General features: G+C 36.7%; 1 protein-coding gene and 1 pseudogene across 1 annotated transcript; one reads left to right on the forward strand and one right to left on the reverse strand.

Moving 5' to 3' along the window:
- Positions 1-4565: 4565 nt before the first annotated feature.
- On the forward strand, positions 4566-5641 carry LOC125775819 (uncharacterized; annotated as a pseudogene).
- Positions 5642-6491: 850 nt separating this feature from the next.
- LOC105222489 (mucin-5AC) lies at positions 6492-10445 on the reverse strand. Its single transcript, XM_049446686.1, has 2 exons — positions 7216-10445; positions 6492-7158 (listed from the first exon to the last, which is right to left on the reverse strand). Exons 1-2 carry the CDS (start codon positions 9791-9793, stop codon positions 6947-6949), a joined length of 2790 nt encoding a protein of 929 aa, XP_049302643.1. The 5' UTR covers positions 9794-10445; the 3' UTR covers positions 6492-6946.
- Between the last annotated feature and the right edge of the window lie 2059 nt (positions 10446-12504).

Consider the following 12504-nt stretch of genomic DNA (forward strand, 5'->3'; position numbering starts at 1 on the left):
CCACTCTGGCGTTAAAGTCGCCAAGCACAAGTTTGACATTGTGGCGAAGGCAACTCTCATAGATGCGCTCCAAGTGCTCATAGAAAGCATCTTTGGTCACATCGTCCTTCTCTTCCGTCGGAGCGTGGGCGCAAATCAGTGATATGTTAAAGAACTTCGCTTTGATGCGGGTTGTGGCTAGATGTTTATCCATCGGGGTGAATGACAGTACGCGGCGACGGATTCTCTATCCCACCACGAATCCCACACCGAATTTGTGCTTCTTTATATCGCCACTAGGTCAAACCACGTCAAGTGGTCCATGAAAATTTCGAAAAATCTCCGATTTTGAAAATTAGCAGTTCGTTAGGAAGGGGCCAGACGCATACCTCGTGATATAAATATTTCGTTAAAATTCTATTTTTTGTTAAAGTTATTGAAGGTTCAAATTTAGAGGACGACGTTGAGATGCCTTGGTTAGGTAGCTGTTCACAAGAAAGGCGGTGTGATCCGAGGCGTTGTCGTGGTGCAACTTCCGATAGGCTGCGATGTCTTGTCGGACCCGTTTGACCCTTCGTTTGAGTCTCTTGAGGACTTAAACGTAAAATTTGGCGATGACGGTTTGTCCGGGATGGATGGACGATGCCTTTGAAGTCAAAAAAAACAATCAGCATCGCTTTCACTTTGGATTTGCTCATTCTTACCTTTTTTGGGCGAGGAGACGCTGGCGTGTGTCACACGGAAGATTGCCTCTTTGTCTCGCCAACATACTAAAAGATCCATGTTAAAGAAAAAACTCGGTAATCCTGCTCGATCATAAACGTCTCTGTCGCAGATTTACCGAGTTTCACACAGAATTTAATCGCGTACCTCTGCTTTCACGAACGCTGCATTTTCGGCTTGTACCACTCACAGAAACACGTCGCGCCAAAATATTTATCCTGACTCTCCAGGTGCTCGGAGACAGCTGCCCAGCATTTAAGAATATATATGTACATACATATGTATACATATATGCGTAGAAGTCCCTCATTTATTGAGATCTCGATCTGACATTTTGCACTCGTTCTTTTCTCGTCAAGAAGCTGCACATTTGTCGAAACGATATCGGGCATATAGCTGTTTCAAGGCTTTTTCTTGAAAAAATATCTTCATAGATTTGATAGGAAATTGAATGCTCTGCAAGTATTTTACGGGTTTTCGTACTAACCGTTTAAAAGATTTAAGGTTGAAGATTGACTATTTAACGCAAATTGTTTTTTTCTTTTTTAAATTTCGTTGCAAAATGACAATTTTAAATTGCAAAGCTTATAGTCTTGTAAGAACTTATCTGCCCTACAAAAATTATCTACATAATATTTCGATTGAGTTGACCTTGATGAGATATTCATCGTCAAAAATCAATGAATAGCAAAGGCAAAAAAAACAACACCAAAAGACACAATTTTTGTAGAGCAGTTAGTTTCCTACAAAACTATGAGATTTGCAATTTAAAAGAATTTTTATACCCTTGCAATATGTTCCTAAAAAGCCTTAAGAACCCTTACAGAAACTGTAAAAATGGATGAAATTGGATGAAAACTCCGCCCATGGAGAGTGGAATATTCGGAATACTATTAAATATTCAAAAACTATTAAAAGCACGATAAATCAATACCTTAATGCGCAAGAAATATTGAACATTGCTTCTGAAATGGCATGAGAGTAAAACAACTAGGGTTAAAATTGAACGATGGGTGTGGACCCTCCACTTTTAGGAAAAATCGCATATCTCGGTTGTTGTTGCAGAAATCGGACTACATCTATGTTTAATTCCCGTTTAAAACTATTTTAAATAATATCTGAGTCATTCACTTTCCAGTACATTAATCAAGAAGCAATTAATATAACGAGATTAAACTTGGCACGAATAGTGGTTCTGAAGTATGCCACCTTAGGACTAAAAATTGCCCAAATTGAACTAAAACTGCCCAAGCCCCTGGGTACTGAATATGTGAACCCCAGTGCCTGAACTTTTTGACTTTTTACCGAAAATATCAGTCAATGTGTGATCGCCTTAACTTAGCCCTTCTTCACTTGCTCAAAAGAAAACAGGTAAAGAAGGGCTAAGTTCGGCTGTAAACGAACATTTTATACTCTTGCAACTTGTCAGGATTAAAACTGGGGAAATACCTTCAGGAAAATAAGATTTGTGATTTATATGGGGTCTAGGGCAAGTTTTCAACGGAATCGAAAAACTTAGATGGAATTTAAAATTGGGTTATATGGGAAGTAGGCGTGGTAGTAGTCCGATTTCGCTCATCTTTACACTGGAAAACAGGAATGTCAGGTTAATATTTTTTACTACATTTCCATCTACGAACTCATTATCGTTTTTTTGCCATGAATAAGGTATCTTAGGTAAACAAAACTATCATACTGCAACATGTTGCAGTTTGCCTTAAAATAGTCAAATGACAACCGTTAATAACTATCTTTTAAACTGATAGGTTTACAAAAGCGTCTTAAAAAGTATTTGGTAGAGTAGTAAATTGTCCACAAAATCTATGAAACGATGAAACGAGATATTTTTCAACATATTAAAAGCAAGATATGAATTTTTCTTTCTGGTAATAAGAAATCCTATCTGATATACGAAACGAAATCGTTTGACGGTGGACCTTCCTATTACAGTTAAGAGATCATACTTGGAGAGCCTTCTTAGATGTGCCTATCAACTAATTTCTATAAAGCAAAAAACAAAACATTCGTTTCTTTACCAAACCCTAATACGCACGATTGTAAATATTTGTATATAAAGTGAATGCTAGGGAGAGAAATCAATTTACTCTGTAAGCAAATCAATTTGCAAAGTAAACACGAAAAGCAACAGATGGAGAGCATAGCAGTGCCATATTTCGGTCAATAGGTATAACTTTACGTTCACCATTTGGCTTTCGGCAAAAATTTCTCAACAAACACCGCTGGAGGCAATGATTAATAGAATTTCTCGAAAAATGTGGTATGCAAAAGTGTGCCTGCGGCAATTATACCACGACGGTCGGAGTGAATATAAAGCAAGACAAGACGTTTACGCAGGCAAACTGGCCTTACTTACTGTTGAATTTGACTAAAAATTTGAAAGGCCATTTTTAAAATTAATATGAACTTAATCAGAAACAGTGCTGTCGTTCAAGTTCAAAATGCAGGGCTGAGCACCAATTAAAACAAACTGCATTAAATAACCCAGCGCATTATGATGCGTGTCACAAAGCATTCGAATACGTGATAGCCATGGATAACGCTTGCTTAGCCGAAGCAAGCCGCTGAAGTGAATGAGTCAGCCAAATAGGCTATACTTAGCACTTTAGTTAATAAATTTATTTTCACCGATTTTTTAGTAACTCCTAATCTTAAAGCCTTACTGAGTGGTTTTGATTTTAGGGCATTACTCCCTTTCTTTAAATAAAAGTTCATTTAACAAATAAGCAATATAAATTATTTTGCAACATTTTTAATTTTGAATAAAAAATTAACAATAAATCTGTTTTAAAATGTGCATTGATGCTAACACTTCCTAAGAAATCTTATGACAATATCAATGCGAGGAAGTGCCATCGCAAACTTTCAAACTATTAGTAATGGATAATTACGTACAAAATTAGGGAGCATACATTTATCGATTTATTGTTGGATGAATTGAAACAGCCATTTTATCAACAATAGTATAATAAAATCACATTGCTTTTGATGTGAAAATGCGATGTATTGGTTCCATATGTAGTTTGTATGTATACATATGTAGGTATATCCGTATATAACGTAAAATATAAATTATTTTAATCGTTATGTTATTGTGCCCAGTACGAAATTATTATTAAATATGTTTAAAGCGGGCTGATAAACAAACACCACATTTTTACCCATTTTAATACAAATCGATATTAACTCCTTTAGATTAGGGTTCTCAGACATTAGCGCGATTTTTGGACTGTTTCAACGTCAAACTTTGAATGAATGCGTTTTTTTGAATGAATAAGTGGTGTGTGATCTCTTCTCCTAGATATTTTGGTACTAGTATAGCATTAACATTAAATCGAAAAAGTTTCTTTAAATTTTTCGTTGTTATCGTCATTAAAACAGGTGAATGGACGACTGGCATGAGACAAGCTTGCGACTTTGCAAAGCTCATTGTGTAATTTTTTTTTTCGTCGTAAATTTATTGACAGATGAAGATCAAACTCCACACGAACATCAAAAAAATATTTGAGTTAACTTACATTTTGTTTGTTTCTATCTGTTCATGTTTTGGCTTTTGAAATGTACTTGCTTTAAATACATTTTAAACTCATTTACCTATATTATCAGTAAAAAGGTAAAACTGAAAGAATTTACTTCTGAAACTGGGTTTTTTATATAATTCATTATATAAGATTAGTTACAAGTAATGTGTAGTAATGGCGCTCATTTATGTAAATTTCTTCGTTAAGTCTGTATATTGAACATCAATTCACAGAGTCTAAAAACGGCGATTAGGTTCTGATAGTTTGATTATATTTTTGCTAAATTTAATTCTTATTTCCGATATTTATACTCGTATATATATACAGTGCACTCGCGGTGACGTGAACACCGTCTAACATGAACACCGGCTAACGTGAACACGCTTTTTTTTACATTGACTACTCTGTAACGTGAACAAACTTACTTAGAAAGCTCAGTAACGTGAACAAAATTTTTGTTCACTACACTTTTTATTAACATACGGACAACACTCAATACATTAAATTTTATTTTTTAAGTTCGGGGAATCCCCTAATATTGAAAAATTTGCGCAAATTTTTACCATATGACAACGACTTACTTCAGTTGAAGATTTTTTCTTTCGCGGAGTGATCAATCAATCGGAATGAGTTCTAAAAAATCGAAGTGTTTGCAATTAAAAGAAAAAGCAGACATTTTAGGCAGTCTGAAAAAAGGAACAAGTGTGACTCACTTAGCAAAAAAATATAATGTCGCTAAGTCAACAATATGTAGGATCAAAATGCGATTAAAATAACGAAGTTATATTACAGAAACAGTTTGTTGGCTTCAATAGCAGCAAAAAGCTGTTACCCTTTTATCTGTCGCGTGGGATCGGGTCTGCACAGAAACTCTTGCCAATTGTTGGAAAAACATTTTAAGTTTAATGGGAAACGAGGAGGACCCTGAATATAACATTTCATTAAGTATCCTGAAAGACAAATGGGGTGCAGAAATAAACTCTTTAATGCGAATGTCAGTTGATCTCCTTCAGGACTTGAGTCCTCAGGTAGAAGTTTTACGACACACTTTGATATCATTATTACTTTTTTCTTTTTTAGGTTGAGTTTACATTGCCAATGGTTCGAGAGTGGAACGATGACCCTTGTGTTGATGATACCACCGAAATCCATGAAATTGAAGAAAGTGACGATGATGATTGTATTGCCGATCCCCATAAAGAAAATTGCCGCAAGTGAGGCAGTTGAAATCTTTAACAAGGCATTGCAATGGGCTGGAGATGCAATGGTTGATCAAAGCGACATGAGTGTACTTAGACGCTTAAGGGAGAAAGCAGTATTTCAGCTATTAGAAAGGAAAAAGCAGCAGAAAAAGATAACGGATTTTTTTAATGAATAAATCTAATGTGAAATTTTATTCGCAATTTAATATGTATGTTCATACCCATGAACATACTAATGGCAATAATAAAATACTTTTACATTTAAATGTGTAAAAATCCTGAATTTAGCAATTTGAAGTTATTTTGCGTCTTCAAATTCGACAATCGCTAACGTGAACATTTTCACTAACGTGAACTCCCTTGGTTTTAATTAGTTCACGTTACCGCGAGTGCACTGTATATATTAAATATTTAATTTTTGGACCCAAATTAATTAATCAATTTATATTTATATGAATGCTTTTTTTTGATAAATAATTAATTTGTGTCCAAAAATTAAACAAAATTATTCTGTTTCAACTACATTGACTTTGGGAAATTATTTAGTTTACATTTAAACATGCCACATTTGGCAACTTTTACAAAATCAAGCAACATTAATTAAAAAGTGTCAATAATACAATATTATATTCATATTTCCTAATGGGTTTGCGCGAAGAAGTGAAAGAAGGTGTTGTTTAATAAACGATTAAGCAAAACGAGTTCGTCGCAATACTTTTGCAAGGGAGATGAAGTATAAATTTATGCTGTAAAAATATGTATGTATATTTTCACGAAAAAAACACAGCAAACAGTGTGTCAAAACTGCAGAAAAAACTAATTAAACCTTGAGTTTTGCTTGTAAATTCAATTCAAAATATGTATAGAGTAAGCTGATGATCCAGCCTGAAAATAAGTAGACAGTCGTAGAGTCGTTGATGGATGCACCGAAGAAGTTTTTGCACAAAATTTAAGCAAGTTATTTGTCACAACCGAAAGTCTGTGTCTGGTATGTTTTAGTATCTTTTACAGCTTTACAAAGGCCAACCACATAAAGAGATTAGAATGCTTTCACATTTAATTTAATATTTTATTATTATTATTATTAACATCATAAGTATTGATATGACAACAATAACGACAAAAACATCTGCATACATATATAATACATGCATATGCAGGCATGAGTGGCATATACATACGTACATATGTATGTAGTTCCATTTTTCAGTATCACATTTGGCAAAAAAAACTTATCTTAAAATAGCTTTGCTTCATACATATACATATATACATTACATTTGTATAGCTCATGAAAACAAAATAACTCTGTTATGGCATACCAGAGATTCCACCACAACAGGATATACGTAATTTAATTGTTGTTGTTTTTGTGTTAATGATACATGCTTCTATATTTATAAGTTTGAGTGAGACTTTTCGAAATTTGCTTGCTTCGCAGGTAAAAAAAGTTCAGTTCTAGGCTCTCACGCGATCAGGTGCTAGCTTTTTCATATTATTTGACTACGCACCGGGCGCGACCAATGCCGCCAAGGCCCGTGCGTGCATCTGATGTACTATGGAGTAGCCAGTCAACACCTCGACACCATCTTCATTGACAATCCGACTAACCCGCGGTGGCGTCTTGTCGAGGGAACGCGCTTCATGCTCGGCTACAATTAGACTCATTGGCGAAAAGGTGGTAGTTGTTGTTGTTGTGGTGGTGGTGGTTACATCTGTTTCGGGAGTAGTACTTATAATTATTGTTGTTACATCTAGCTTAGGCATTATACTTGTTGTTATTGGTATTATATCTGCTGTAGTTGTAGTGGTTGCAACATCCACGTTTTCTACTGTACTTTCTTCAGTTGTTGCGGCAGTGTTTGTGGTAATTGTTGCACTGTCACCCTCGCTTATCACTCTTTGCTGCTGCAGTTGCTCTTTTGCTGTGCTCGTATGATGTGGCTGCTCTTCAATTGCAGCCATTGTCGTTGTGGCTGTGCTCGCTTCGGATTCAGCTACATCCTCCGAATCCAGCTTATTTTCGGTGGTTTTAGTGCTTAGCTCTTTTTCAGTAGTAGCTAAAAGTGTTTTGCGTATCTCAGCGGACGTCAATCTTTTTGGGTCATCCAATTCTGACGGTTGTTTTGCTGACACCTTGTTGGTAGAAGTTGTGGTTTCCGGATTATTGTATAAGATCGTTATGTCTTCTGTTGATGTTTGTTGTGACATTTCCGTGGGTTGAGCATTGGGGAATTCTTCAAAATTAGCTAGAATTGTACTTGCTTCTGTAGGAGATATTTCGCTTTGTGTGGAGATGTTTTCTTCCAACGGTATTCCAGTTCTAGTAATTTCTTCTTCAATGAATTTTGTAGTGGTCTCTATAGTCTCTAGTGAGTTTTGCGTAGTTTTCTCCTCTTTATCGAATGATGTAAATAACGCTTCCGCAGAGACTGTTGATGTTTCTAATTCTGGATGCTCTGTCTGAGATGTCTCTGTTATGCTGTTTGAAGTGTATGTTGGACTAGATGATAATGTCGTTTGTTGTATATCCTCCGTTAACATTTTACTTCGTTCAGAAACTGCAATGTTATACATTTTTAACATATCTGTTTTGACGTCTGGTGACTCTGTAGTTATCATATCTTCCTCCAGTGCTCCTGTTGTTGTAATTACTATTTTTGGTGCTATTGTTGTATAAGTAATTTGTTGATTTGTTGCTGACTCAGTTGTAAGATTTTCATCAGTTGATATTGTTGTAGTTTCGTTTGTTGGCCAAATAGATTCGGAAGCAATTGATAATTTATTAGAACTGCTATCCTCAATTGTTGTGAGTTCGGATGTTGTAGTTATAGTTTCTAAAGACTCTTTATCAGATGGGAAATCAACTTTATTTGGTAACCTCGCTTCGCTTTCTACGGCAATAAGAGTTTCTAACGATTCAGTAGTTGTCGTCCTAACTGCAAGCTCCGACGTATTCTCTCCACTTTCGCGCAAAGATTCGTCTTTTTTCATTTGCTTCAGGTCTTCAGTTTCTGTACTTTCATGAACCTTTTCTTTGGTAAACGATGCTACAAAAGTTGTTGACTCTGCGTCAGGTTCTGTTTGTGTCGCTATATTGTCGGTGGTGTTTATTACTAAATTTTTGCCGTCTGGAGTTGCATTTTCAAAATCTTTATCACTGCTTGGTGGAGGTAAGGCCAAAGTTTGTTGAGGCTCCTTTCTTTTTTCAATAATCATTGATTCGGAAACTTCATGGTCCATATCGGATAAATTACGCCTTGGTGATAGCACACTATCCATATTCGACAAATTTGTGGTTTCTTCGTCTGCGGATATTGTTATGGATTCGGTTGTTGCTTCCTGGATGTCTACCGGTTTTGTTGTCTGGTGCTGTTGTATTCCCTCTAATTCTTTAGCAGGCAAATTTTCCTCGTTGGCCTCTGCTTCATCATCTGGATTATTTTTCAATGCTTCGTTTTTCTTCCACTGTGGTAAAATTGTATAATCTGGTATCGCACTGGTTACTTCAATGTTCTCAACATTGTTATGTTGCCATGTATTCATTTCAGTAGTTTCCAATAAAACCTCACTGTCAGTTACTAGCGCATGATTAGCAACAGCTGTGATGGTTGCTAAGTTAGCTATATCAACCTTAGTTGTTGGTGTTGTGATGTTAATATTTGGGACTGCCATGGTTGCGACGTTTAAAGCAGCTGCTAAAATCTCATTTGCCGCTACGGCTGCTCTCACCAATTCACTTAAAATTGCCGGACTTTCAGTTGTTATCGAAGGGGCTGTTGATGTTATGGGTGACATTGGTGTAGTAGTTGTCGTAGTATCAATTTGATGGGGCAAACTCGTCCTAAATGTTGTTGCAGCAACAAAACCTCTATCCTCAACTGTCACGTCTTCTACTGACGCACCCACATTAGGAAGTTCACGCGCGAATACTTGTTGTCTATCTTTTTTAGCGCTCCTTCTTATCTGCTCCGTGTACCCTTCTTCGACTTGATCACGGCCCTCCAACTCAGCCGTAGTTGTTGTTGCCAACTTAGCTACAACCAATGCTACTTCAGCTAAAGCCATTTCCTCGATAGTCATGGGCAACAAAGTGGTAGCTATTTCGGCTTCTGTTTCGGCTTCGGTGCTAGTATACGGCTGAGTGTCTGTGGAAGGAAATTCGGTGTGTATTGTGTTGACAATATCATATTCGATTTTGCCAATTTCTAAAGTGCCACTTTTGTTGCTGGTTCTTTCCGCAGTTATTGCTGCTTCACCCATTGGCGCTGCCTTGGCAGGTGCGCCACAAACTAGTAGTGCTGCCAACGCGCAAGTTAGCATGTGGCAAACCTTGCTATGTCTTGCCATTATGTCTGTCACTTTTTTCAATGCTTTTGTAATATTTAACTATTAACTGTTTTCCCTTTCAATGGAATGTCGTTTTTTACGTCGTTTCGTTCGAGCTGTTTGCGCGGTATTAATTTTTTCTCCTGGTACTCGCTTGCGTTTACGTTCGTAATATGAACATTCAGTTTATGAGCAACCTGTTTTTAGTTTTTGTACAATAAAGCTTAACTTTACACTCGGCATAACCGTTTTTATAAGCTAGTTTGCTCTGTTACTGTTTATTCTTTGCCGCTCTTCAGCTACACATAGTTACTGCCAACAACCGTCACCGTAAATGGCTAATGGTTGTCAAGCCACTTACGAGTATTTTATAAAAATCCTATATTCAAATTCACGCGTTTTCGATTTCTGGTTCGTTCGACAATACTGATATTCTTACTTGTGTTTGAATTTGTATTAGTTTAGTTTAAATTATTCTTTGTAATTCACCAAATCCAACTTTCTTCATCGGTTGTGTTTATCGTGTAAGTACCATTCACTTTGGTTGTGACTAGTTGCGTTTAGGTTAGCTGAGGAACTAAACCCGCATAACGGGTGTTCAACGTTCATATACGTTTTCCGTTAACCAACTGGCTTTTACGAGTGTGTGTCTATGCCGCAGTCTCTGTATCGGACTGAAAGTTTATTAACGCTATTTTTCGCATGAGTTCCTGAAGTTTTCTTGTTGGCACTTTGTAGGCCATCAGATGCTTTGTTGCTCTTTCGCCGCTGCTCTTGTTGGATATTAGTATTTCTCTTTTACTCTGTCGATCGCCGTTTTGTTTTCGCTCCTGCGCAAGTATTGTGTTTATTTGCGATATGATATTTGTTGATATTATTTGATATTATTTGAATCTGCATAATTAGCATATGTATTACAGTTGCTAAATATTTCACTACATATACAAATACCTATTTCAAAATACTTACCTTCATTTACATTATATTGTGAGGAGTTTCAGTAACAGCATAGGCTTGTTTATTTAAGGTTTCAGACTCCAATTCTTGTTCTTATGATCATACCATAGGCTGAGAGTATATTGTAAGTAATAAGAACATTTAAATAATATTAGATACAGAAAAGAACGAAACAAGTTAATGAAGTAAGAAAACCTTTGAATAAGTTAAATATTCTAACGATTATTAGGGCTTTTAATACATTACCAATAATCCAAACAGTTCGAAATTCGTAAAAGAAAACTGGAATAGAACATCTATGGTAAGATAAGATAAGATAAATAATTGAGGAATGCACTGCGACCATAGGTGTATTGTGCCCTCTCCTAACTCACAGGGACTCGCTTAGCCCCAGCATATTAATAAAGTCCAATACCCTGCTGGGTGCTAGCGAGGCGATGTGATCCCTATCCGGAAACATGGATCCGAGGGCCTTTGACCTGAGCCTACAGACTGTGATGAGGTCGATTAGCAGGTGCTCCGGGGTTTCAGGCTCACTGTCGCAAAACCGACAGTTAGCGCAAGATGATAACCCCTTGTTCGCTAAATGCCTTTTCAACTTCCGTATAGCCTACCACAGTATTTTGGAAATCTGTAGGATATGAAGTAGTACTATGTGGAACAATCGCCATTACTGACACAGAATAATAACTACTTTCTTCTAATAAATTCCAATGAAATTAGCAACAGCTACATTCTTAATTATCTTTTAACTGCACGCACTAAACAATTAAAAAACAAATAAGAAAGGTCTAAGTTCGGGTGCAACCGAATATTTTATACTCTATCAACTTGGAGAAAACAAAGCCAAGGAAATACTTTAAGGTGTAAAAGGTCAACATGGGAGCCAAGCAATTTATTATGGATAATACTATGTACAACTCTTTCACTATGACGGTCACTGACCAAAGTTCCATGACTCGTTATCTGTGATTGATTCAAAAATTGGGGATCATTTTCACACATGTTCAAACTTTCTTGGCATACTTCTACAATTTCTGGTCGTCAGTGGGACCATTTTCGTGCACACCTTGCGCATGTTCAAGTACTCCGTCACAATGTCATAAACCACAAATTTTGATAAATATAACATCTGGACAATTAAACGAATACTTAGTCGACGGTCTGTCGGTGTTTGTCAAAGTCGTAGGACTCCCGGCACGGTCTTCATCTGCGACCTCTTCCCGGCCGTCCAAAAAGGCCTGGTGCCACTGAAATACACCACTTCTTACTAAAGCAACATCTGAATAAGCCTGATTGATTATATAAAACGTTTCTGTCGCAGATTTACCAAATTTCACATAGAATTTAATCACGTACCTCTGCTCGAACAAACGCTGCGTTTTCGGCTTGCGGAACTCACAGAAACACGTCGCGCGAAAATGTTTGTCCTGACTATCCAGGTACTCGGAGACAACCACTCGTTCGTTGCCTAGAAACGCCTTCTACCGAATCGACTCGGTGCGCGGACGCTCCGAAGTACAATCGCGGCGGAAGAAAATCAGTCCTATTATTTTCCGGACAAACCCTGTATGTATTATATGGGAGTTGGGGTAATGTTGACCCAATTTTATTTAGTAAATATTATCATTCCACATGCAAAAAGAAATGTTACCTGAGTTTCATGGTTTATTTGGTGGTAGGTCCAAGTTTAGTTCTTTTATGCATCAAGATACACTGTTAAAAGTAAAACACGGTCTCTTATATTCATTAATATAACTGAAATATTGGCCAAT

This window comes from Bactrocera dorsalis, chromosome 1 (assembly GCF_023373825.1).
Source record: "Bactrocera dorsalis isolate Fly_Bdor chromosome 1, ASM2337382v1, whole genome shotgun sequence".
Taxonomy (NCBI): domain Eukaryota; kingdom Metazoa; phylum Arthropoda; class Insecta; order Diptera; family Tephritidae; genus Bactrocera; species Bactrocera dorsalis.

Excerpts from the sequence above, each read along its gene's own strand:
- LOC105222489 (XM_049446686.1), bottom strand. The coding sequence starts at position 9,793 with ATGGCAAGACATAGCAAGGTTTGCCACATGCTAACTTGCGCGTTGGCA. Across the intron at positions 7,159-7,215 it reads TATAATACCAATAACAACAA|ATGTAACCACCACCACCACA; the intron begins GTATAATGCCTA and ends CTCCCGAAACAG.